Below are 23994 nucleotides of genomic sequence, written 5' to 3'. Positions count from 1 at the left end.
ATGGCGGAGAGTAATCCTGGGAGTGAGGATGCCGCGCCGTCTCTCTCCCAGTCCCCTGGCCCTGGGCCCGGTCCTCGGCGATGGGAGCGGCTGAGGCTGGCTTCAGGGCCCTGGGCGCGGTCATTTGGCTTCCTGGCGGCGCTGGGCCTCCTTTATTTCTTGCGGGGCCCGCTTCGGCTGCGGGACAACTTAGTGGCAGGTAAGGGGACGGTCGCGCCGGGGTTGTAAAGCAACTCTGCGGGAGCAAAAGAAATAAGGTGGCAGGGATAAGGGAGCCTACTTGGGGGGGGGGGGTTCCTTGCAAAAGAACATACTTAGAACATAGATAGTAAGTCATGGATCATTTAAGCATTGTTTATTGAATTATTACAGTTGGCTTGATTTGCATAATATCTTTCTGTAAAAAAGCCTGAAGACCTGACTCTTCAGCTGTGCCTGTTGGACTGAGGGAGTTCCACCCTGGATGTGGCATACTGATCTTCCCCTTCGCTCTCTGCCTTCTCATCTCCACATCTTTTATTCTCATATCACTATATCAGTGTTTTCTTTTTCATTGCTTATTCTGTTGTTCCATTATTTTATGTTTACACTTTTCATTTATTATAACTCTCAAGATAACGGGTTTTTGGATTTAATCTTACCTAGATAAGGTCCTGAGTCTATTCACTAAAACATTACAGGGTATTTTCAGCTATTTATTTTAAACTATTGAATTTCTCAAAATAGAGCAACTTGCTATTAATTCTTAACACTGGCTGGGAGAATACAGTAAGTTATGCCATATTGTGATTTGTAAGGTTTTAGCCTCATGTGGTGAGTGAATCCAGACAGTTTGGTTGTTTAGCCATAGTTTATATTGTAATATGTATGAACAAGACCACTTGCCTTGATCAATATATTCATCATTTTATTCGCCTGAAGATTGTGAAATCCAACTTTGTTAACTGACAAGGCTTATCTTTTCATTGGCAGTGACTGTTTTCTTGAGCACACTGACTCCAAAATTCTATGTTGCACTTACGGGAACTTCATCTTTGATATCTGGTCTGATATTTGTAAGTATTTTTCTGCAATTCTGTGTTCCTTAACTAATCAAGAAATATAGTAGAAGTGAGCTACATTATTGCTTGAGTTCATAGGTCTTGAAAACACTGGAAGCAAACTGAGTATTAGAGGAATGCTTTACATATTCATATAAGACTGGTTTTATTTACCTCATCATTATATCCAAGAGGTTAGTTTCAGTTGTTGTTATACTTGAAACAGACTCATTGATATGAATCTGCCTTAAGTTAATCTTGTCTGGATCCCATCAGTTTCAATTGTCTAAAGTTAGAAGCAATCCTATGTTCATTAAACTGCAAATAATAACTTGGTTCCTGGCTTGCTTTGAGGATTAAACTATGTTTGCCCATGCTATTGTTACATTTCTGCTCTAAGCAGAGAAAATAATTTTAAAAACATGTTATATTTATGTATATAGCAATCGAGAAGGAGTTAGGTATCTTTTAAAATGTTACAATACTTGGACGATGGAGAACATGCCTAATATAATTTGATGTATCATTTCGTCAAAGCTGTAGATTTTTAAAATTAGATTTTATGCAAACTATGCTAGCGCTAAATTGAAAATACAGTGCATCTGATATACTAGCTGAACTCCAGATGGTGCTATTTGATAGAATAAAAAATATAGTCTTGCAAGAAAAAGGTTTATAAAATTATAAGAAACTCATCTGTGAGGAATTCTGCAAGTTAAATGGATTGTGATTTACTCAGAACAATTATTTGCTTAGATTATGTATATCTCATATGCTGACGCTCATTTTGTGAACTGGAAAATGAAGCCAATTATTAAATATATTTTCTTTCTGAAATGAAAAAGAAAAGTTTTGAGATACTGTATTCTGTTTTTATGTCTGATTAGCTGTGAGGAAATGGTCAGTTTTTTTCTGTTGAAGGGTAAATGAAAAGGCAGGATAAAAACATAACTCAATAAAAATGCCAAATCCAGTTTAAATATCTCTCTGTGCAACCAGTCATAATAATTGCATCCCACATATTTTTCTGTTTCTTGTTCCAGATATTTGAATGGTGGTACTTCAGAAAATATGGCATGTCTTTTATCGAACAGGTTTCTGTGAGTCATTTGCGACCACTCATTGGAGGGGCAGAGAATGCTAGTTCTGGACAGGCAAATTTTTCTGCTGCTAGTGGAGAAAATGAAATGAACAGACAAAATCTCTCAGGTGATTGTTTCTAATACTAGGTTTCTATAAATGATAGCAGTGTTCCAATATCTCAGGGGTTGCCACAATGAAGAGGGAGTCAAGCTATTCTCCAAAGCACCTGAAGGCAGGACAAGAAGCAATGGCTGGAAACTAACTAAAGAGAGAAGTAACCTAGAACTAAGGAGAAATTTTCTGAAGATTAGAACAATTAATCAGTGGAACAACATGCCTCCAGAAGCTGTGAATACTCCAACACTGGAAGTTTTTAAGAAGAGACTGGATAGCCATTTGTCTGATATGGTATAGGGTTTCCTGCCTGAGCAGAGGGTTGGACTAGATGACCTCCAAGGTCCCTTCCAACTTTATTATTATTGTTGTTGTTTTGTTATTATTAAATGTACTTAATAATTAGCCTACGGTATATATTTAAGTTATTTAAGTGATTTTTAAGGGACATACATATGCATGAAAAAGAAATGGAAAAGTTTTTGATTGGACAGTTAGTATTTGGAATCCTGAAAAATCTGTTAACTGCCAAACCATATGATTTGTGATTCAAAAATACTGCCAAGAAAAACTACATGAACTTATCCAGGCAGTGGCCAGGTCTCAAGACTGACTCAAAGGCACTCCAATTTGAAGGACAAGTTCTATTGACCCAGTTTAGATTTAGTGATTTCCCATTTTCAGGATTTAGAAAGATAGCTTTATTAAGTAAGGGTAGTTCTAGATTAATTTTAAGACTAAATTATCTTTTTCTAAAACAGAGTGCAAAGTATGGAGAAATCCACTCAATCTCTTTAGAGGAGCAGAATATAACAGGTACCCAACAATTCTATTTATTTTATACCTTATTTGTTTAAACAATAAAAAGAAAGTCACCAGTTCAAAACTATTTCTAATCCTGAGCATACCCAAATATATGGTATATTAATGTTTGCACAGGTAATCACATACAGATAATTATTTTCTTCATTTTTTGTGGAAATAATTGTTTGAGTTTATCATTTTCAGAATATTATAAAAAATAATTGTTTTCATGAATTCCAGTGTACTATTTTGAAATCCCAGCCTGTTTGGAAATTTATGATAAAGACTTATTCTAAATCTCTATTCTTTCTCTATTCTCTATTTATTCAATCTGGGTTATGCTGCACAGGAAAAAAAAAACCAAGCTATTCAGTTAAATATACTTCTTACGTTTCTGTTTCTTGTGTTACTATTTCCTTAAGGCTGAAGTATAATATAGGCTTGAGGACCCGATTAGTGTTAAGGTTAATGACACTAGTAGAAAATGGAAGATTGGGAGTCTTTAAGTCCTTAGACACAAAGCCAGTGCGATGATATTGGGCCATTCACATTCTTAGCCCTAAGAAGAAGACAACCTGGTAAATAAATAAATTAAATAAAAATAAACCAAATCTGAAAATGTTGCTAAGAAAAATTTAAAAGTACTTTCATTTAGAAAGAAACTAGTTCTGAATAGATGTACATAGAATTATGGAATTAATGATGCTTGTTTTTTTCTCTTGAAGATATACATGGGTGACAGGAAAGGAGCCACTAACATATTATGATATGAACTTATCTGCTCAGGATCATCAGAGTTTTTTTACCTGTGAAACAGACTCTCTTAGACCTTCAGATGCAGGTATAATTTATTTTTCTTTGTGAAAGAAGAAAAAAGGTAAATAAGGATATATTTTTATTGTTGAAACTGTTATTCTTCTTATAGTCTTTACTCCATCCATAGATGTAGTGTAACCATATGAAGGGAAAACCTAAGAAGCAACTCTTCTATTACTGTGTATTTATTGAATATTAAAATGTAGTCTTCATTTTTTCCCATTGGTGCAAACTTCCATTTTATAACGGGGGCAGTCTGGATGAGATGATTGGAGACCCATATTTTATATGCAGATCATCATCATCATCATTTTGGCCATTGTCCACTGCAGGATGAAGGCAATACTTGCTGATGTCATTGATCCATTTTGTTTTAGGTCTCTTTTGTGGATGCTTTTTATCAAGTAGGATCCATTCTATGACTATCTTGGTCCACTTGCCATCAGTTCTTGCTATGTGCTTTTTTCCATTTCAATTCTTGTAGTCTCGATGATATCATATACTTTCGTTTATTATCCAATTCATGTGCAGGTCTTCCTATCTTGTCTTGTAATGCAAAGCATGTACGGTATCTTTCCATGGCTCTTTGCACCACTCATAGCTTTTGTATCAATTGTGAGGTTAGTGTCCATGTTTCACTGGCATATGTTAGAGCAGGTGGCATACATTGATTGAAAACTTTTCAAGCATAGAGAGATGTTCTTGAAAATTATGCTTAGCTTGCTGAATGCCTGCCAACTACATTTAACATGCCGTTCAATTTCCTTTATTGTATCACCTTCCATTGAGATCCGTTGGCCAACGTATATGTATATGTAGTCTATTATATCTAGCTCTTCTCCAGATATATAAAAAAATTCTTTGGTAATTTATTAAACGTAACCTGGCTCTTTTTCAGGTTTATTTTTAAGCCAAATTATGCTTGCTTGTTTATGAATCACTTCAACATTTTTCTATGCATCGGGTATTTTTTCTTCTCTGAGGCAGGTCAAGTATAGTTTTGCTAGTATATTGTGTAAATTGTGACCACCAGCTTTCAGCATCTCGACTGTAACACAGTCATTTCCTGAAGCTTTGCCATTTTTTCATTGATTTATGTCAATAAAATAAATGAAAAATGATTTTAAACTCAGACTGGGCTAATTTCTTTTTAGGGCTCGTTCTCTCTTTGTCTGAATTAAATCAAATTAAATGAAGTTACTTTGCGGTCTATAAGATAGAATATTCTTGTAAAGTTAGTAGATTCGAAATAGTAAAGAATGAAAAATTGTACTTATTTACAAATGTCTTTTAAAAATTGAGCCTGAGATTTTACAACTTCTGATCATGGTATCTCTCTGTGGGAGTTATATATTACCTATACCTTTTTTAAAAAGAAAAGAGGAACAAAGGCACTCAGTGTTGTACACCAACTTTTTGGTAATTAATGCATCAATGTTTTCCAATTCATCTATCAATCACAACTTACTGTCTATGTTACTCTAGTGATAATGCCCATTGCTAGAAGAGCAGGGTTATATTAATGTAGTCTATTATCTCACTCACCAAGCCAAAGCTAACCTTTTGCTTCCAAAAAGTTGTTTCAGCATTTTTCACATTATTCTTGTTGGACAGTTGCATTTTTGTTTCCAAAGGAAACATATATGGATTTTGTTAATTTTCTTGCCAAAATTAAGGGCAACTAGATATTCAGGCTGCAATCTTGCATTTATTTGTCTTGCAGTTAGCCCCATGGATCTTAGTAGAGTTGATTTTGCCATGATTTTTTATGATTAGGGCAGGTGTAGGTATTTTTTTCAAGTCACAATCTTTTGCTTATAACCTTTTTCGCAATTAGAGATTTGTTTTTTGTTTTTTTAAAAAAATGAATTTAGCTATTATATCAGAGTACTACTGTATACTGAAAATCTCTCTCACTTACTTTCTTACAAGTGAGCGAGATCCTCAGCAAAGTACTCTGATATAATAGCTAAATAAGCTCAGTGCAAATCAAGAGAAAGAAACAAATTCAAGTCACCTAGTGCAAACTGCCTCCCTTGGTGGCGCAGTGGTTAGAATGCAGTATTGTAGGCTGACTTTGCCGACTGCCAGCAGTTTGATCCTTACCATCTCAAGGTTGACTCAGCCTTCCATCCTTCCGAGGTTGGTAAAATGAGGACCCAGATTGTTGAGGCACTATGCTGATTCTGTAAACCACTTAGAGAGGGCTGTAAATCACTATTGAAGTGATATATAAGTGAAATAATTACGGTCATATGTGTGTGTGTGAGGAATGTAATTGCTGCTTTTGTATATTTTTCTTAATCACTTTTTAAACATTTTCTTGTTAGAAAACATACATAAAATTTATTTGGACATTAACTTTCACAGAAATGTGTAGCATTGTCATAAAATTAGTTTTATTTTTCTGAAATGTGTTTCTTGCATGAATAACTAATTTTTACATAAATTATTCTGTTTAAATAGTTATGCAGAAGGCATGGCGGGAAAGGAATCCTCAGGCCCGAATCAAAGCAGCGTATCAAGCTTTAGAATTAAATAATGAGTAAGTTTGCAGTCTAAAGCAGGTGTGTCCAACCCATGGCTTGAAGGCCACATGTGACCCTGGACAGCTATTAATGTGGCCCCACAAGATATAATAAAAATGTACAAAAATAAAGGAAGCTTGTTTATCTACGTTAAATATTGTATACTTTATATGCGGCCCAAGACAGCACCTCTTTACTCAGTGTGGCCTAGGCAAGTGAAGACGTTAGGACATGCATGATCTAAAAAAAATTATATGAATTAAAATTCTGAATTTTAGAATTACATTTTAAATGTAAGGCATAAATATAATTTTATATTATCTAGTCATATGAGCAGACTTAAATGATATGTGTAATAACCATTCTAATTTCTTGAAAGTTGCCCCATGTTATTCAGTTCTTTAAATAAGATACAAGATTTTTTTAGAGGCTGAACTCTTCAAATGAAGTATGAAGTGATAATGTGAAGATACTAGATCTGTTTCTGTGGTTTAGTTCTTAAAAAGAAAGAGTACAGTGGAAGTAAATATGTGTTTCTTGGCTATGTTGTGAACTAGGAAAGCACATGCCTTTCTCAGACTTACTATAAGTTTCCTATTCAGAAAACCTTAATTGCTGTTATTATAATATCCAAATTCAAAATAAATCCTAAGCTAGTTTTTATTTAAACACAATATTTCATTGTTTATTAAATTCATATACCATCCATCTCACTGCAGAAGTGACTCTGGGCAGCTTACAAAATTTTCCCTTCCCTTTCAGCTGTGCCACAGCATACATTCTTCTGGCTGAGGAAGAAGCAACTACTATTTTAGAAGCTGAAAAATACTTTAAACAAGCTCTGAGGGCAGGAGAAACAGTTTATAAAAAGTCTCAGCATAGCAGTTCACAAAATCCACACCATGAGGCACAGCTTAGTAAGTATTGTTGCACAAATTGTTTAAAATTGGTAGATTTGAGATTGGTCTCACTGTAATCCTTAACACAAAAACTAATACTTTTTAAATAATAAGGAGTTAAAACCAATATAACACAAAATTCTAAATCATAGATTACTGATTACTGTGCATTTTAATTTTACTGCAACAGAAAGCAGTAAAATTGATCTGACTGAGCAACCTATGTATGTTCATTTGACAGATAATCTGTCAAGCCCAAAGACGACATAGTGAAATCCAGTTGAGTCCAATGTTTTATTTGCTTCAGTGTTTATTTGCCAAACTAAAGCTCTACCCTAATAGATATATCCTAAGAGATTCTAGGGAGTAGGTACCCTGAAGTTTTTTCCCCTCTCCGATTCATCTTGGGACTGCACAGTGTATTAGTTTGGGCTTTTCTCTGAAATGTATTGCCTTTTTCCTGGGAAAGCTGCAAAGATTCCCCTCTGCTTCTTCGGGTGCACATTCCATCACATCTTACTCAATGATTCTTTGTTCAGCCAACATTCAAAGTTACAAAAGCGATGAATGAATGGTTTTTACACCTGGTTCTCAAAGTTTGGCCATTAGAGCACTGCTGTGGTCATGTGATCAAAATTCAAAGGCTTGGCAGCACACCCTGGTCCCTTGCACTCTACAGATCATGTCACCTTGTGCTCTGCCACCCCCAGTTGACCTTCACTGTCGTCTTGCTCCTGGTGCTGATGAAGCACACCCAGCCTGACCCTTTGTGAGGCAGTTCCTGGCCATGCAAGACCTCCTTCTTGAGGTTGCATGTAGTGATTTCCTTGCAAGACCTTGGGAAGAAGTAGCTGGGGTTTGTACCACATAGTTAGGCTAGACTGCTCGGGCTTTGTGGGCCGGGATAACTGGGACTTTGTACTGGGCCATTGAAGCTGTTTGCATGCCCTACCTGCCCCCTGTCATCAGTCACTCCTGTCCAGGACCTTCCTGCAACTTCCTGCCAAATATCACATTGTCTTTGCTTGTTGTAAGCCAGCAAGAAGTTTGTAGATCCTCATTTAACAACCTGTGAGTCTCACTTAATGATGGCAGCAGGGACTGCCAGGATTGCCATAGTTAAGTAATGCAGCCATAGAACGTTCTGCTTTATTACCACAGCATTTGATACAAATTATCGTTATTGACTACCTATAGTCAAATTTAATGCAATGGAATTACTCCATTGTATGAGATTTCAACCTTAGTCCTATGTCCCAAATGTTACAGTTTGCAACTAAAATTGCAGCACTTACATGAAATGAAACAGCCAAAAAAGGTTCTTCCATTAATGGAATAATAACAGTGTAAGTAATTTATATCAGTGCTAAGGGTACTTTCACATATGAAAGCATGTATATAGTTTCATTTACCCATTCAGAGCTTTAATTTCTATAAGGAAGTCTTTGTGAGTAGCCCAGAGCACATAAGTAAATGCTTCATTAATTTTTCCTCTTTTTATCATGGGACCGAAATGACAAACAGTTGAATTTTTTTTCTTCCCTCTTTTGTGAAATGAAGATAAAAGGATTGTTGTACTATATTATCTGTAGCAGTTCTGGGCAAGACAGTGTTTTTTTTTACTCTTTATTCTCAGTACTTCAAGTTTGTAGAAATGAAGTTAACCATTTACAAACTCTTTGAACAGATAAGATTTTTTACTTTCTTACTAAAATCTTATCCTACTATTTGTCAAAAAAAAATCCTGCATTACTGTACTTAATTTATAGCATCATGTAACTCTGGAAAGTTCATTGAAATAACTCAATTTTGGTTTTAATAGTACATTGTCCTATCCCCAGTGCTATCATTAAAGAGTTAGCTAACTAGTCTAAGTATGGTATGTACTTACTGACTTTTTTGCAATAAGGGATCAAGATTACTACCGCCTTTTCTGTTTCTGTTTCTCTTCTTCTTAGTATTTTATGCCATGGAATGTGATATCTTACTTTTGAAGTCATAAAAAGTTCTCAGGCTTCAATTATTATTACAATGGAGAAACAAATATGATTTATTGATTGGATGAGAGGTTGTTAGCAAGTTTATGATTCCATAGTAACAGGTTTAGGAACCCTTTGGATTTGCTGTATTTCATATTGGATCAGAATCTCACATGCCTGTAGACTTCCATTTTTCTTTCAGAGAATGTAATGTTCTCTTTCTCGTGTATGTCCAAATGGACACATTATTAACTTGATAATACTTAAGTTTACTAAGGAATTATTTCCATTTTAAATATATTAGACAAGATCATTGAATAATATCTCTTTTATTTTTTAAAAAACATAATCTTTCTATATAGCAACATCTGCAAAAAAAAATATTTTCCCCCCAATGTAAAAGTATTCTATTAGAATTATATATATAATAAGTATAAAAAATGAAAATAAAATATCATATTTACTGTATTCTCTGCATTTTACGTTTTTATGGTCAGTAAGTATATTTAGACAAAATAACAAAATATACTGTACATATGTAAATAAAAACTCAGAGACAATGGTTACTTTTGCTAACAATACATTTGCTGAATCTCTTTTCAGGAAGAGATACCAATGTATTGGTTTACGTGAAAAGAAGACTAGCTATGTGTGCAAGAAAGCTTGGAAGAATTAAAGAAGCAGCAAAAATGATGAGGGATGTAAGTAAGATATTTGCACAGAAGAGTTCAAAGAAATACTGTGTTTTTCATTTTCTCATTTTCAGTTGTTTTAATGTATTAGGTAAAAAAAGATCTGTAGTGTATTGTGATTAAAAATAATTATAATGATGGTCTAAATTTGCATAGTAAGGGCATGTAAATTGAACTCAAAACATTAATAGGATGGTCAAATTAATCAGTTCTGAATATGAAAGAGATGTAATTAATTTGAAATACCGTATATACTCGAGTATAAGTCGACCCGAGTATAAGCCGAGGGACCGATTTTCCCACAGAGAACTGGGAAAAATTGGTGACCCGCGCATAAGCCGAGGGGGCATTTTGGCTGTTCCTCCCTGNGCCACCCCCGCCCCGCCGCCGCTGACTCGAGTATAAGCCGAGGGGGGCATTTTTCAGCCCCAAAAATGGGCTGAAAAACTCGGCTTATACTCGAGTATATACGGTAACAATTTTTGAAATTATTATACTTCTATCTGCAACAGTCAAAATGACTGTTGTCAGCTTACAGTCTTCATAACTTGAAAATGAATTTTTGAATTCACAGTATGTTGTGCACCATTATTGCATATGAATATTTTTAAAAAGTGATTATAGATTATGGTGGCCTCTACCTTTGATTTATTTGGATGTTAAGGGTTATCTGGATTCATTTCAGATCATCTTCACTCTAGGACTTTTCCAATTAGATGACTTTGCTTGTTTTAAGAGCTGAATTGGGTTTTTGTGACTTAGTGCTGGGTTAAATGAAATCACAGCTTTTTTTTTGTCTTGTACTGATTGGGCTTCTGTGTGGTATAGCTGCATGTTGGAAAGAACTTTTACTTACCTTTTCTGCCTCTCAGCTTCTAGCACTAAATAAAAACCTTGCAAATTTGTATTGTCTACATTTCTGCACTCTACACTCATTGTTACCAAAACTATAATTGTACATAAAAATATTTTCCTCCCCCTTGTTTATAGTTAATGAAAGAATTTCCTGTCCTAAGTGTATTGAATATCCATGAAAACCTCCTAGAAACACTTCTGGAGTTACAGGCTTATGCTGATGTCCAGGCAGTTCTAGCAAAGTATGATGGTAAGAATGTATAATAATTATGGAGTTTATGTTTCTGCATTGGCCATAAACAGTGGAAAAGGGAGGGGTAGAAAGATTGTGTAGGAGAGCAAATTAGGTGATGGTGATTGTTTCAAGTAAAGGAAGTTGTTGTACGTAAATGAATGTTGGGAACACATATTTATGAAGCAAAACCACTGGCTGTGTAGATCTTTAATATTCCAGAAAAATAAAAGTTATAGATAATATGAAGTTGTGAAACAAAATAGTAATTTGCAACTGGTTCAAAAGAGTAGAATATAGATCATGTGCTTCATTGTTATACCTATAATTCAAATAATAACAACATGTGAAATTTGTTTTAAAACTACATATGGCCTACAATTGTAAAGTCCGTACTCCGTAGGTAGATCACTTAACATAACAAAAGCTCATTAGATCTACTGCTTTGGATCTCTGAATTTTTGTTGTAGAAACCCATTAGTAATTATTACTACATTTATTGCTACTGCATTTATATCCTGACTTTTCTCTTGGATGCTCAAGATTGTATATACAGGTAATCCCCGAGTTAAGAGTGTTCACGTAACATTTGTTCGAAGTTATGTGATGAACGCCTCCCTACTGTTTACGAGCAAGTCTCCAAATTACGAATATTGCAGTACAAGGGCTGCAATATTACGAGCAACTTCAGTGATGCTGCAACATTCACCCTATTTCCCCCCACACTCCTCACAACTGCTTCCCCCTCCCTTCCTGCCACGCCGGACTCACCTTGCAAAAAGCCTCTCTGCTGCGGTTTCTTTCCCTTTGAGGGAGAGGAGATTCGGCTTGGAAATGTTTGTCATGCCGAGAATGGAAGTTTCTGGAGTTCGTGAGTGTTTGAAGTTGCGCCAAATCACGGACCTCAGAAACTTTCATTCTCTATGCGAAAGGTACTTGTCTCCTGCTCCTGCTCCCAACTCCTTTCTGCCTCACGGCAGACCTGAAACCTTCAACTGAGGGAGAAGGCCAGACCCCTCGCGCCTGCATCCAGCCCGGTGGAACTTGCCGCGCTGGGGGAGAAAGTGACCCCATTGTCCCCGGAGCCTCGGAGGCTACAAGCAGCCCAGAATGGAGGTCGGGGGGGGGCTTCTGCATGCAGCTAAGAAGACCCCTCCAAGGGCTGGATCCAACCTCCAGAGGCATACAGAAGCCCACTTCCATTTCTGTTCTGGGGGCGGCAGCCACGTTGCTCTGGAGTTGGGGGGCAGCAGGGGGTAGGCACCGCAAACAGCGTGAGACTTCAGGCACCCATTCTCTGTGAAAGAGGATTGGTGCCTGAACTCATGCGATATTACGGCACTCAGGGGCTTCCATTGACTCTCCTGTCCCTCAAAAGCAGGAACCACGGCAGAGAGGAGACGGATCTTTTCAAGGCAAGTGAGTCCGGTGTGTCAAGCAGGGAGGGGAAAGCATGAGATATCTCAATGGGTCGAGGAGACCTTGGGGGCCTGTTCCATCACTAGGCCCCCTATGGCCTTCCCTACCCTGAGATACCTCATATGCACTTACGTTTTAATGAGCAAGGGAATGATCTCGTTTGAGGTACGAGATTCATTCTACAAATTTTCAAGTTACGAATGGAATGTGCAGGCTCCATTACACTCATAACTCGACTACCTGTAATTTTTATTTCTACGCCATGAACTGGTGAGCTAGGTTAAACTGAGAAAAAAATGACTGCTCAGGGTCACTTAGTGAACTCTGTGATCAAGTTGGGACTTGAATCTCTTCAGTTCAAAACTGAATAGCTGTAGGTTTTAAGCCTTGCTTCTGCCATGAATCTAATGATCTTCCGTTGTTAGTTTTGGATGGGTTAACACTTCCTCAGACATGGTGCTTGATCTGGAATCTTTCTGAACTAGTGCCTTTAGCAGGTGGAAGCTGTGACCAGGTAGGCCTTTGCACAAATGTATCCTATGTTCCACTTGCACTCATTCCTAGATTGGGAGGCACTGGTCATGGTCACTCATACCCTAATCACCTGCCAGTTGGGTTATTGCAGTGCCCGCTACATGGGGTTACCCTTAAAAAGCATTCAGAACCTTTAGTTGGTCCAGAATGACGCACACATGCAGTATTGGAGGGCCCATGAAAACACTACTGCCAGATTATCTGTGCTGGGTCCCAGTATGCTTCTGAATTTAATTCAGAGTACATGGGGTAAGGTCATTTGCATGATTGCAGTGCAAAAGATTTCTCTCTCTTACACTAAATCAGGGGTCTTCAAACTTGACCCTTTTATGATTTGTGGACTTCAACTCCCAGAATTCCTCAGTCAGTGTGCCTGGCTGAGGAATTCTGGGAGTTGAAGTCCACAAGTCATAAAAGGGCCAAGTTTGAAGATCCCTTCACTAAATCCAATAGAGTGGGTCATATTTTGGGTTCCCTTGGTAAAATGGTATCACCTGATGGGTTCTTGGAAGCCAGGTTTCTTGATTATAGTACCTGCCTTATGGAGTAGCTTTGTCCTATAGATTTGGAAGGCCCCAATCCTGAGGGGCTTTTGGAAAGCCATGAAGACTTGATTTACCCTAGGTGTTAGGACCCGCTTCAATACCTTATCCCAAGAAAGCAGAACTCATGGAAGCAAGCTCTTCCAAAAGGAACTTTTATTAGGAGAGGCTGATAGCAGCCATACTAGACAGAGTCTGAGGGTTTCCTGCTCAGATTGGTGATTTAAAGTGTCCCCAAGCAAACTCCACCCTATAGTTCATCCGGACAGTTCAAACCGGCCAATTTCCAGGTGTTAAGTCCATCGTGGGAAAGGGAAGATAACATCAGGCCGGTTCTGGTTGGAACTGCGATGGTCACCTTCTCTGAGAGCTGAGAGTTAAGCCGGTTGCCGGATGCTGCATTCCTTTCTACCTCCCCCTTTTCTAGTTGACAGTTTAAGGCAGCGGTTCTCAACCTATGGGTCGCGACCCCATTTGGGGTCGATCGACCATTTCACGGGGTCGCCAAGCAAGGCTGTCCGCCATTTTTTCCCCTTTTCCGGCGGGTGCCTTACCTCCCTTGAGCTGGGCCAGCTGGTGGTCGGCCTGCTCCATCTCTGCTGCTTGCCAGCTACGCCTCGGCCGGTGCAGGGGGTGGAACCACGCATGCGCGGTGCTCCCAGGCAGGGAAAGTCCTCGACTTACTACCGGTTGGGTAGTCCTCGACTTACGATCGGTTTAGTTCTCAACTTACGACCGGTTGGGGGTCGCGGCATTAAAAAGGTTGAGAACTACTGGTTTAAGGAGAAGAGTTTACAGAGAGAAATAGTGTAGGAAAATGAAGTGTTACATTGTAGCAATAGAGGAAGCTAAGGCAATAAACCCTCGATCATTCCCCCCTCCCCTCTAGGACTATGGCAGAACCCAGGGAGAGAAGAGAATGGAATTTGGATCAGAGGAAGAAGCAAGGAAAGTATGAAATCAGACAGATATGGGTTCTGACATTAGGCACTGTTGTAGGATGCCAGTGGAATTAATGGAGCCTGGTGCCTTTAAAGGGACATAATGATAAGGTGCTTTTTATAGTGGCCTCAACTTATTTTTTTAAATGATTGTGTTGTATATTGTGTTTTATATTCTATTCAATCACTCAGAGTTTCATTGTGAGATATGTGGATGTATAAATTTGTAAAAGCAATCAATCAGCCTCCCCAGCACAAATCTAATATGTTCACTGCATTACTATCTTGGATGAATATACTAAATGTAGAAATATTACAATAGAATTAGAATAGAATAGAGCTGGAAGAGACCTTGGAGGTCTTCTAGTCCAGCCCTTTGCTCAAGCAGGAAAACCTATACCATCTCAGACAAGTGACTGTCTAGCCTCTTTTTAAAAATCTCCAGTGATGGAGTGCCCATGATTTCTGGGGGCAAGCTATTCCACTGGTTAACTGTCCTCACTGTCAGGAAGTTTCTCCTTAATTCCAGGTTGCTTCTCTTTTTGATCAGTTTCCAGCCATTGTTTCTTGTCCTGCCCTCTGGTGCTTTGGAGAATAATGTGACCACCCTCTTCTTTGTAGCAGCCCCTCAAATACTGGAATACTGCTATGATGTCTCCCCTATTTCTTCTTTTTAGTCTAGCCAAACCCAAGTCCTGCAGCCGTTCTTCGTATGTTTTAGTCTCCAGGCCTTTGATCATCTTAGTTGTTCTTCTCTGAATTTTTTCCAAACTCTCAACATCTTTTTTGTAAAATGGTGACCAAAATTGGTTTCAGTATTCCAGGTGTAGTCTTATTAGGGTTTTATAAAGAAGTATATGATTGATTTTTGTCTTTCAGATTTTAATCCCATATATCTAATATATAGATAATTTCCTGTATAAATTGCTGTTTGGGGAAGGAATGATTCTGAAATGTTTCTTACTTTAGGATCTAAAGACAACAATTTATTGTTCCATAGATATCAGCCTTCCAAAATCAGCAGCAATATGTTACACAGCAGCACTCTTAAAAGCGAGAGCAGTTTCAGATAGGTAAGTGAAATATTTGATAGGCATATTGATATACAGTAAAGCAGTTATAACATGTTTTCATTGTTACATTCAATGAAAAATCATGGCAGTTTTGCTTCCAAGTTGATATAAAGGATAACATAAATCAAATTTCTTTTGCCCACTTTTTTTTAAAAAGAGGACAAGTGATTGTTTCAAATGATTGTTTTAAGTGGTTGTTTAGAACTGAATATTATGGGTATCAACTATATATGGCCACAACTGAATTCAGGAGTAATTTGGTAGGAAAGTAAGATGTAATGACAAAGATTGGGTGCGTTTAAAAAAAGAGGAAAATTTAGCCAATCTTTGTCATTACACCTTACTTTCCTACTAGCTTACTCCTATTGGAATATATGCAATATATAGGCAGATGAATTCAGTTGTGGCCATATATAGTAGATACCCATAATATTCAGTTCTAAACAACCACTTAAAAACTTTATTATGGGAAGTGGCAAAGCTAATTACAAATATTTGGTTGTCTAATTTCTTATTGTGAGTTAGCAGTGGCCTTTGCCAGAGGTATACCATCTTATTCAAGTCAAGGATAACATATATCCTTTGAGTGAAATGCTGCGAACAATGTTCAAAAGGGGATAAAACTCGGTTAACATAAAATTGATTTGCTTAAATGTAAATGTAAATAAAATGACTTAAATAGTTGATATGAATACTCTCCATATATTTAAAATTAAAATTCAGAAGAAAATTTTGGAGGACTTTGGAGGCTACACCTAAAATTTTGTGTGCCATTTTGCTTTCTGTGGATATAGGTAGATGGTTGAGACTACACAGAGTAATTAGAAATTAAGTTTGATTTAGCTTTCCTGGCTAGTTCAGCTGTATATTGGGTTTATTTAGTGTTTTGCAATTCTATCTATTTATGGTTATTCAATAGGTATTTATTCAATAACCTATTGGATAGCCATAAATAGGTAGAATTACAAAACACTAACCATACTTAATACACAACAATGGTTGGTTTCTTATAACATATTAAGCCAAACAATCTTTATTAATATTTGTGGAATTTGTGAGGCAAGGAAAATTTCGTGTATCTGAGATACTCATACATTTTTATCTGGCAAGTAGAAACAGTGCTTAGTTCTTTATTGGATTACAATTTTCTGGTATAATGATATTTATATTACTAATTTGAACTTTTGCTCCTATCATATTTTGTAATATAACAAACTTTGGAATGTTGCTGTAGGTTTTCTCCAGAAACTGCTTCTAGAAGGGGACTTAGCACAGCCGAAATTAATGCTGTAGAAGCAATACATAGAGCAGTAGAATTTAACCCTCATGTACCAAAGGTAAGTACATCCCTAACCATCCTTTGCTTCCCGCCACAGACAAGTGTTGATTAAATGCCGATAACATTTAACTTAAGTTTGAAAGCTTAGTGAAATAAAACTATTTTCACTGATCTTCTAAATACCAAAATAATTTGTGTTTTATAATTTTTAAATCATTTCTCTACATAATATATTGAGCATGAAATATTATTAGGAAAATATTATGAATCTGTAATATAGTAAAAAAAAACAGAAATAAACAGCGGGAGAATAACTGGATGCATATAGCATTAAATAGAAGTTGAATAAATTTCATAGAAGTTATTCCCAAATATCTGAGAATATTGTTATGAAGCAAAGAGACATTTTTTTATTGGATCTCTGAAAAGATTTATGCTTTTTTGTTATCAATCTGGCTAGTCAGCCTATCTCAGTGATGGCGAACCTTTTAGAGACCGAGTGCTCAAACTGCAACCCAAAACCCACGTATGAATTGTCGAGTGCCAGGTGGGTGTGGTCCATTGGCTGGGTGTGGCCCATTGGCTGGGTGTGGCTGCAGTGGTAACAGCAGACTGGGACTAAAAAGTTCAATCAATCAATTCCAACTTTGCAAGATCTTTTTTTTCCCCGCGAAAAGTTGAAATTGACTGATTGATTGAACCTTTTCTTTTTTTTGCACACAGCGGCGGAGGCCTAAAGCGAAAAGGTTTTATAAAACCCAGTTGAAGGCCTAGGACTGGGGCAACGGCACGCATGCCCACAGAGAGGGCTCTGAGTGCCGCCTCTGGCACCCGTGCCATAGGTTCGCCACCACTGGCCTATCTAATTGAAGCCTTTCTAAGCCTTTCTGTTAAGGGACTCACTTGGCCATAGCAGGAGAATTATAAGGGAAGAATGTTTCATCCAACCTTAATAACTCTTCAGACATGCCTGAAAGGAAGGATTTAGTTAGGAATTCCTAACTTTAATTAGGAGTTCCTTTGCGTAGCCATGTAGTCATTAACAATTAAAACATTTTAGTTTTGAAATGATAGAAAGGAGGAGTGAATAGCTGCTCAGTAGTGAGAATAGCTTCCATTATATAGTAGCTGCTTCTCCAGCTTCAACGTTAGATTGCTCACACTATGCCATAACAGTGCCAAGCAAAATAATCCAATCCTATGTTGGTAGCTGATCGTATTAACAGAGGGAAAGCTACTTATCTAATCAGAGATAAGCTGATAATAGATGGCAACTTGAAAGTATAGGAAGTCCAGTTCCAAACTACATCTCTGTAGAAAAATATTGTCTTATCGTGAGTCAATACTGTTTAGTCAACTGAAGTTGAAGGCTAAATAATCATGAAAGCACTATCAAACTAAATGTGATTATGCCACTTATTGTGGGAATAGAGAACTTTACAATAAAGCCCATTAAAATCACCAGATTAAATCCAGGATACAACATGGGCAAAAAGCATTAGGAAGAAGTAGAACCACCATAACACTCTCCACCATAACACTCTCCAACACTGAAGGCTATTAAATTATCAGGAAAGGCCTGTGTGCAGGCATAACCAGTATTTTCCTAGTGCTATATCCCAGTCTGAAATCAGACTGGAAAGGTTCTGGATAATCTGCTTTGTTTAGGAGCCTTTGGAACTGAAAGCTGATTACCTTCTAAGATCAAAGTAGGACAAAAATCATCAAATTTTGCTGACTCAAGCAAAGATTTCTTAGGGTTGGGAGGAACACTGCCCCTTTTGAAACTGGTGAGGTAGCTCCTTCTCTCAAGAATGTATTTACCAGTGCATCAATCCCTCCCATCTTAGGAATTGTTTATCCCTCATTGATACGTCCAAAGGGTTCAAAAGAGTATTGAGCTAGAGCTTAGATCCCAATATAGTTAAGCAAGAATTTAAAGAAACATTTGAAAATAATGCAGTTGGCACCAGGCTATCTAAGGGTAGAAATGTTCTTTTAAAATATATATTTTCTTTTGGTGTGTTATTTATTTGGCTAAAAGTTGCATCAGGCATTTTTCAGTGGATTTTATTTTTTTAAAATATATGTGCTACTATATGTTCATTTTTCTTATTATATAATGAATAGATCAGGAAATAAAAAGGGGAAATTCACATATTTCTTTCAGTCTTTTTCTTCAGCTTTTTATGTCCCTGATGCCCCTTTTAACTCCAAAGTAAGTCCATGAATACAGATTTCTTGTAGATAAGTGAGAATATGGGGAACATGCACAGATCTTTCATTGTCCATGTTGGTGAAATAGGGCTATGCCCATGAGTGAAATACGAGCACAGCATGCTTATGTTTCATAGAGTTATCTACAGCCGTGATATAGCCACAAAATCTACTCACAAAAAATGCAAAACTGTACAAATTTCATGTTTTATTTATTTCCTGCCTCTATTATTTTTATAAATAACTCTAGGCAGCAAACATACATAGCACTCCTTCCTCTTCTTATTTTTACCACAACATTCCTATAAGATCAGAGAGAGTAACTGGCTCAAGATCACCCAGCAGTATTAGGAGAAATGTGCAAGAAGATAAAACAAAACAAAATTAAGTGTCCTTCATTGGTGAATAAATGATGCCACAAAATATTTCTACAAATTGGCTATTTAACTCTTGTTAGTGCAATGGTACAATATTGATAAAGGAATTTTGGGAATATGTAACTCCTTAAATGTGTGAAAAATTTATCAGTAACTCTTCTGGAAGCAGAATTGGAGCTAATGTAGAAACATTTGCTGATCCGACTTATGCAATGGTAATATTTTCATGTAGAAAAACAAAACAGTATAAATATTAACGTCAATAATAATATTACCATTTACAATCAAACTCATTTTAACAGACCTAGTCAGAATTTAACTTGAAAAGCACCCTATTTCAAAAGTGCTTCAAATTTAGTAATTAAACAAAAGCCTGTGTTAATTTCTTCAGTTTTTGTAACATACATTTATTATTTCTTAATCCATTTACCAACTAAGATGGTTTTTATTTTTTGTAAAATTTCATAAAAAGGTGTGTATAAAATAGTGTATAAAAAGGTGAAAAGGTTGGAGCTATAGTAGGTTAGATGGGTGGGCAATTTGTAATGAAAGGTTGTGATATGATAGATGTGCACACAGAAAAGTGGAAGTTTACCATTCATTTCTTTGGGCTGAACTTTTTGTGATCTCTGTCCCCTCTTACTATTATGAGATTAGTCAGACAGCTAGGTGCTGCCATCTAGTGGGGCAAGACTAACTTACTTTCAAGTCATAGTTCTGCAACTGTATTTATATCTGCCTATCTGTGTTAATGATGTGTCATTAATACTATTAAATAGGTAATATAATTTATAGCAGTTCATTTTTAAATTATCAGTCACAGGCTACAATTTATCTTTAAGCAATTAGCAAACTTCCAAACTCTTAAAAGAAACACTGAAGTTATGATAGCATAATTTTGTTGCAAAGTCTGCAACAGACACAAGAAAATCTTGAATGATTTGTATATATGATTACACTTACAAGTGGGCAAATAACTGTAAATCCCAGTAACCATAACTTTTTCATAACCATTATGAAAAAACATTATTTCTATCATTGGCAGTTCCATGGTTATCCCAGTATGTAAAGCAAAGGATTCTATCCTTTGTATAAGGGAACTATAAAAATAATTTATATAAATACATTATTCTTAATTATTTTTCCTACAGTGAGCATACTTGAAATACTTAGATTTATTTTAATATATAGAACTGTAACAGATTAAAGCCTGTCTATAAAATTTGTACTGCCCAATGGAAAAAAAATGAGAAATGTTATGCCCAATTTATCTTTTCCTAAATAAATGTGTATACAGTAATTGGAACTTCAGATAGCCATGGCTGATCATTGATAATATATTACCCTTGTAGCCTTAGTAATAGAAGGATGGCTTATCCCTAGACTTAATCCTCTTTTGATAATCAGGGTGTCCAAATAGTTCTTTCCTTGATGGTTTGACTTTATTCATCTAGTCTTCTCTTTCCTTGATTATGCATTGGGAGAGCTAATTGTTATAAGGATTTTCTGCTCCCTTGCATGACTGATCAAAGGCACAGAAAATTCATTTCAGGCAGTCTCATTTTTTCTAGCCTCTGCCTTTAGGGTGGAAGACTGGGATGTATTATCATTATCCAAGAATTACAGTAGGTGTCTGTCCTATTTCTTCAGGACTACTGTGTCTTTGAGGAGATTAATATGTTTTATGTACTTCTCACTGGCATCACATATCAAGAAAACCAGTGTGTCGTCGTAATAATTTTATATTCTTATCTAGTAAATCTTTCAGATTTCAGTTGTTGTATTATTGTGAGTTATATGTCAAGAGGCTGTGGAAAATAACATATCAGAGTTTTTAGACCCACTGTTATCTTTGATTAAAATATTATTTTAATTAAAGGTAACTGTGGGTCTAAAAACTATAAACAAATACGAAGCTAATAATTTCATGGACTAAAAACAATTATGGCAGAGATTGGATATTTGAAGCTACTTTCACACTATGACAATGTGTGAATGATTCCTTACTGGTTTAAAAAAATAATCAAGAAGGATTAAATAGGATTAGTTAAGAGTATTGCCCTCCAGTAAATTGACTCAAGCACTAAGAGAAGAATCAGTCAGGCAGTACATTTGGTTTGACCATCACAGCTTTGGCTACATTCCTTCAAGAACCAGAACGGGGAAAGTTATTAAATAATCTCATTGTTTGTGGTATCTGCAAGCAACAACTTGGCTAAGTTCTTAGAGTTTTGTGGCAAGTCAGCAGAAATATTGGGTACAATCAAATATTGTATCTAATACTTCATATTATCAAATATGAAATTGATTTAACTATTAATAAATGGAATGGGCTAGTTCATAAATTGTAGACATTAGTTAATTGAATGGTTACAAATATTTGGACTTTCCTCAAGGACATATTTCACATACATAAAATATTTTCAGGGCATGATTGTAGTTTTTGGGTGAAAAGAATCCAAAATAATGCTGGAAGGAGATAATTATTAGTGTCATTTACAAGTGAATTCTAAGTATTTGGAAATAATTTATTATATGCAGTTATCTTCCATTCTGCTTCAGGTTTAGAATCAACAATGAACTCAATAAGAAAGTATCTTCAGTTGCAATCTAGGACAGGAGGAAGGACATTGCAGCAAAACCATCTGTTTTTAAATTTGCTGCTTTTTTCAACATAGGAATTGGAGACTTTATTTATTTATTTATTTATTTATTTATTGTATTTATATCCCGCCCTTCTCCTTTCGGACTCAGGGCGGCTGACAAATGATAAAAAGCTAACATATTACACCTAGTTAATTTGAAACCTACTTGGAAATGGATAACTCCAACTAAAATGAGCAAGCACTATACTTTTGTAATCGTCTCTAACACTTGCATTACCCCTAGTAAACTGCTTGAGCTGCTATTCTATTTTGTACACAAACCACTGTTTTATCAAAATTTTACCAGGGTAATATTTTTGGAGGCGCGTAATATAAATCTTTATCAGACTTTTGCACAAAGCAGTTTATGCAAAACAATACTGTTTTCAAATAAAATATCCACATTAAATTGATATGGTCTTTCCTACTGTGAAAGATTCACAAAAATGCCTTTTTAAATTTGAATTTGCCAAATAATTCACATTTTCTTACAATTATTGCTTTCTCTTTCTCGTACACAAATAAAGATTAAACTAAATTAAAAATACTTACAAAGAAAACACTTAAGTGTTATGTTCTATATAGTTTCTCATGACTTCTCGTTTTTTTCTTCCAGTACTTGCTAGAAATGAAAAGCTTAATTTTGCCTCCTGAGCACATTCTGAAGCGTGGGGACAGTGAAGCAGTAGCCTACGCATTCTTCCATCTTCAGCACTGGAAACGAATAGAAGGGGCCCTTAACTTGCTGCACTGCACATGGGAAGGCAGTAAGTATTCTTCTGTCAGTAGTACAAACTTATTTTTTTTACTAGTTTAATACAATACAATAACCTAATACAATAAAATGTGCTCTGACACATTATAGCAGGATCTTTGAATGGATCAGTTTGTTTTAATGGTGGTAGACTACACTTTAAAGTCATAATCTGTTGGTGGCTTATAGTAAACGACAGCTTGACAGTAAATTGGAGTTTGCATTACAAACCTTAGACGGAATTGATGTCAGCTTTAGAAGTTTATTTTTTTCTAAGGAAAATAAGAATTTATAAATGTCTCTTCACTCACCATATTTCTCTTTTGAACAGATACTTATTAGTCTGCTTTTCCACATTTCTGTTTTTAAAGGTTTTAAATAAAATGCATTTAAATAAAATGACATTCTCAAACTCCCCAAATTTCATTGAATTTAATCTTTTTTAATGGGAAACTTAATTCAAACTTATTTTCATTGTAGACTTGTTGGAAATCTAGAAAAAGATGGAAGATTTCTTATAAATCCATCACAAGCAGCCATGTTTGATGATATATTTTTTGACTACATCCTATTGTTTTCAGAACACTTAGAGGAAAATGCTGATTTCTGGAGATGATTATTTTTGTAAATAAACTGTAGAAATAGAATCAGAAACTAATTTTAACATCTATTTCACTAACAATTTCCAGACAGTCTTTGAAATTCTCACTTTTAAATTGTGGCAAAATCTAGTATGTAGAAACACAGAAATCATCCCACTATGGCATATTTTTTTCAAAATAGCTGCATAGCAAGTTATTGCTGTGTTTATATCATGTCATCCAACAAAGCTTTTCTAAGTGGAATAGAGTGCTTAATTCATCATTAGGCTATATAGAAGGCAAAGCCTCTATATCAAAGTAACACAATATAGTTTGTAAGATATTTTGAGGCTTTTCCCCTCCTGTCTAACAGTACTTGGATGTCACTGTAAAGGCAGGTGTTGAAATCAAAGAGGTCAGAAAGCATCATCCTATTTATTTGGATCACAGTGATCTTACACTGTTAAATATCAAGCTATTTGCAATATTTAAATCCCATTCGGTTTGTGAAGAAGGTCACTAGGTTGCTAAAAGTAAATTTTGTGGATTTGCTGAGGAAATGATGGCATTGCTTATAAAGAGTTTGATTG

The 23994-nt window shown here is 36.1% G+C and overlaps 1 protein-coding gene across 1 annotated transcript; it reads left to right on the top strand.

Annotated features, from left to right (window-relative positions):
* On the top strand, positions 1–22836 carry LOC107297289 (suppressor of tumorigenicity 7 protein-like; the record flags this gene model as incomplete). The annotated part of the gene is given in 12 exon segments (XM_015826650.1): positions 1–199; positions 973–1055; positions 2084–2249; positions 2999–3053; positions 3767–3882; positions 6324–6402; positions 7148–7302; positions 9867–9964; positions 10946–11060; positions 15479–15551; positions 16786–16888; positions 22686–22836. Coding segments are annotated over 12 exon segments (1393 nt in total), but the record flags the coding sequence as incomplete, so codon positions are not given.
* Positions 22837–23994: the final 1158 nt, after the last annotated feature.

This window comes from Protobothrops mucrosquamatus, unplaced genomic scaffold, assembly GCF_001527695.2.
Source record: "Protobothrops mucrosquamatus isolate PMUCROS unplaced genomic scaffold, P.Mucros_1.0 scaffold3221, whole genome shotgun sequence".
Taxonomy (NCBI): domain Eukaryota; kingdom Metazoa; phylum Chordata; class Lepidosauria; order Squamata; family Viperidae; genus Protobothrops; species Protobothrops mucrosquamatus.
This window is presented reverse-complemented; position numbering and strand designations above follow the sequence as displayed.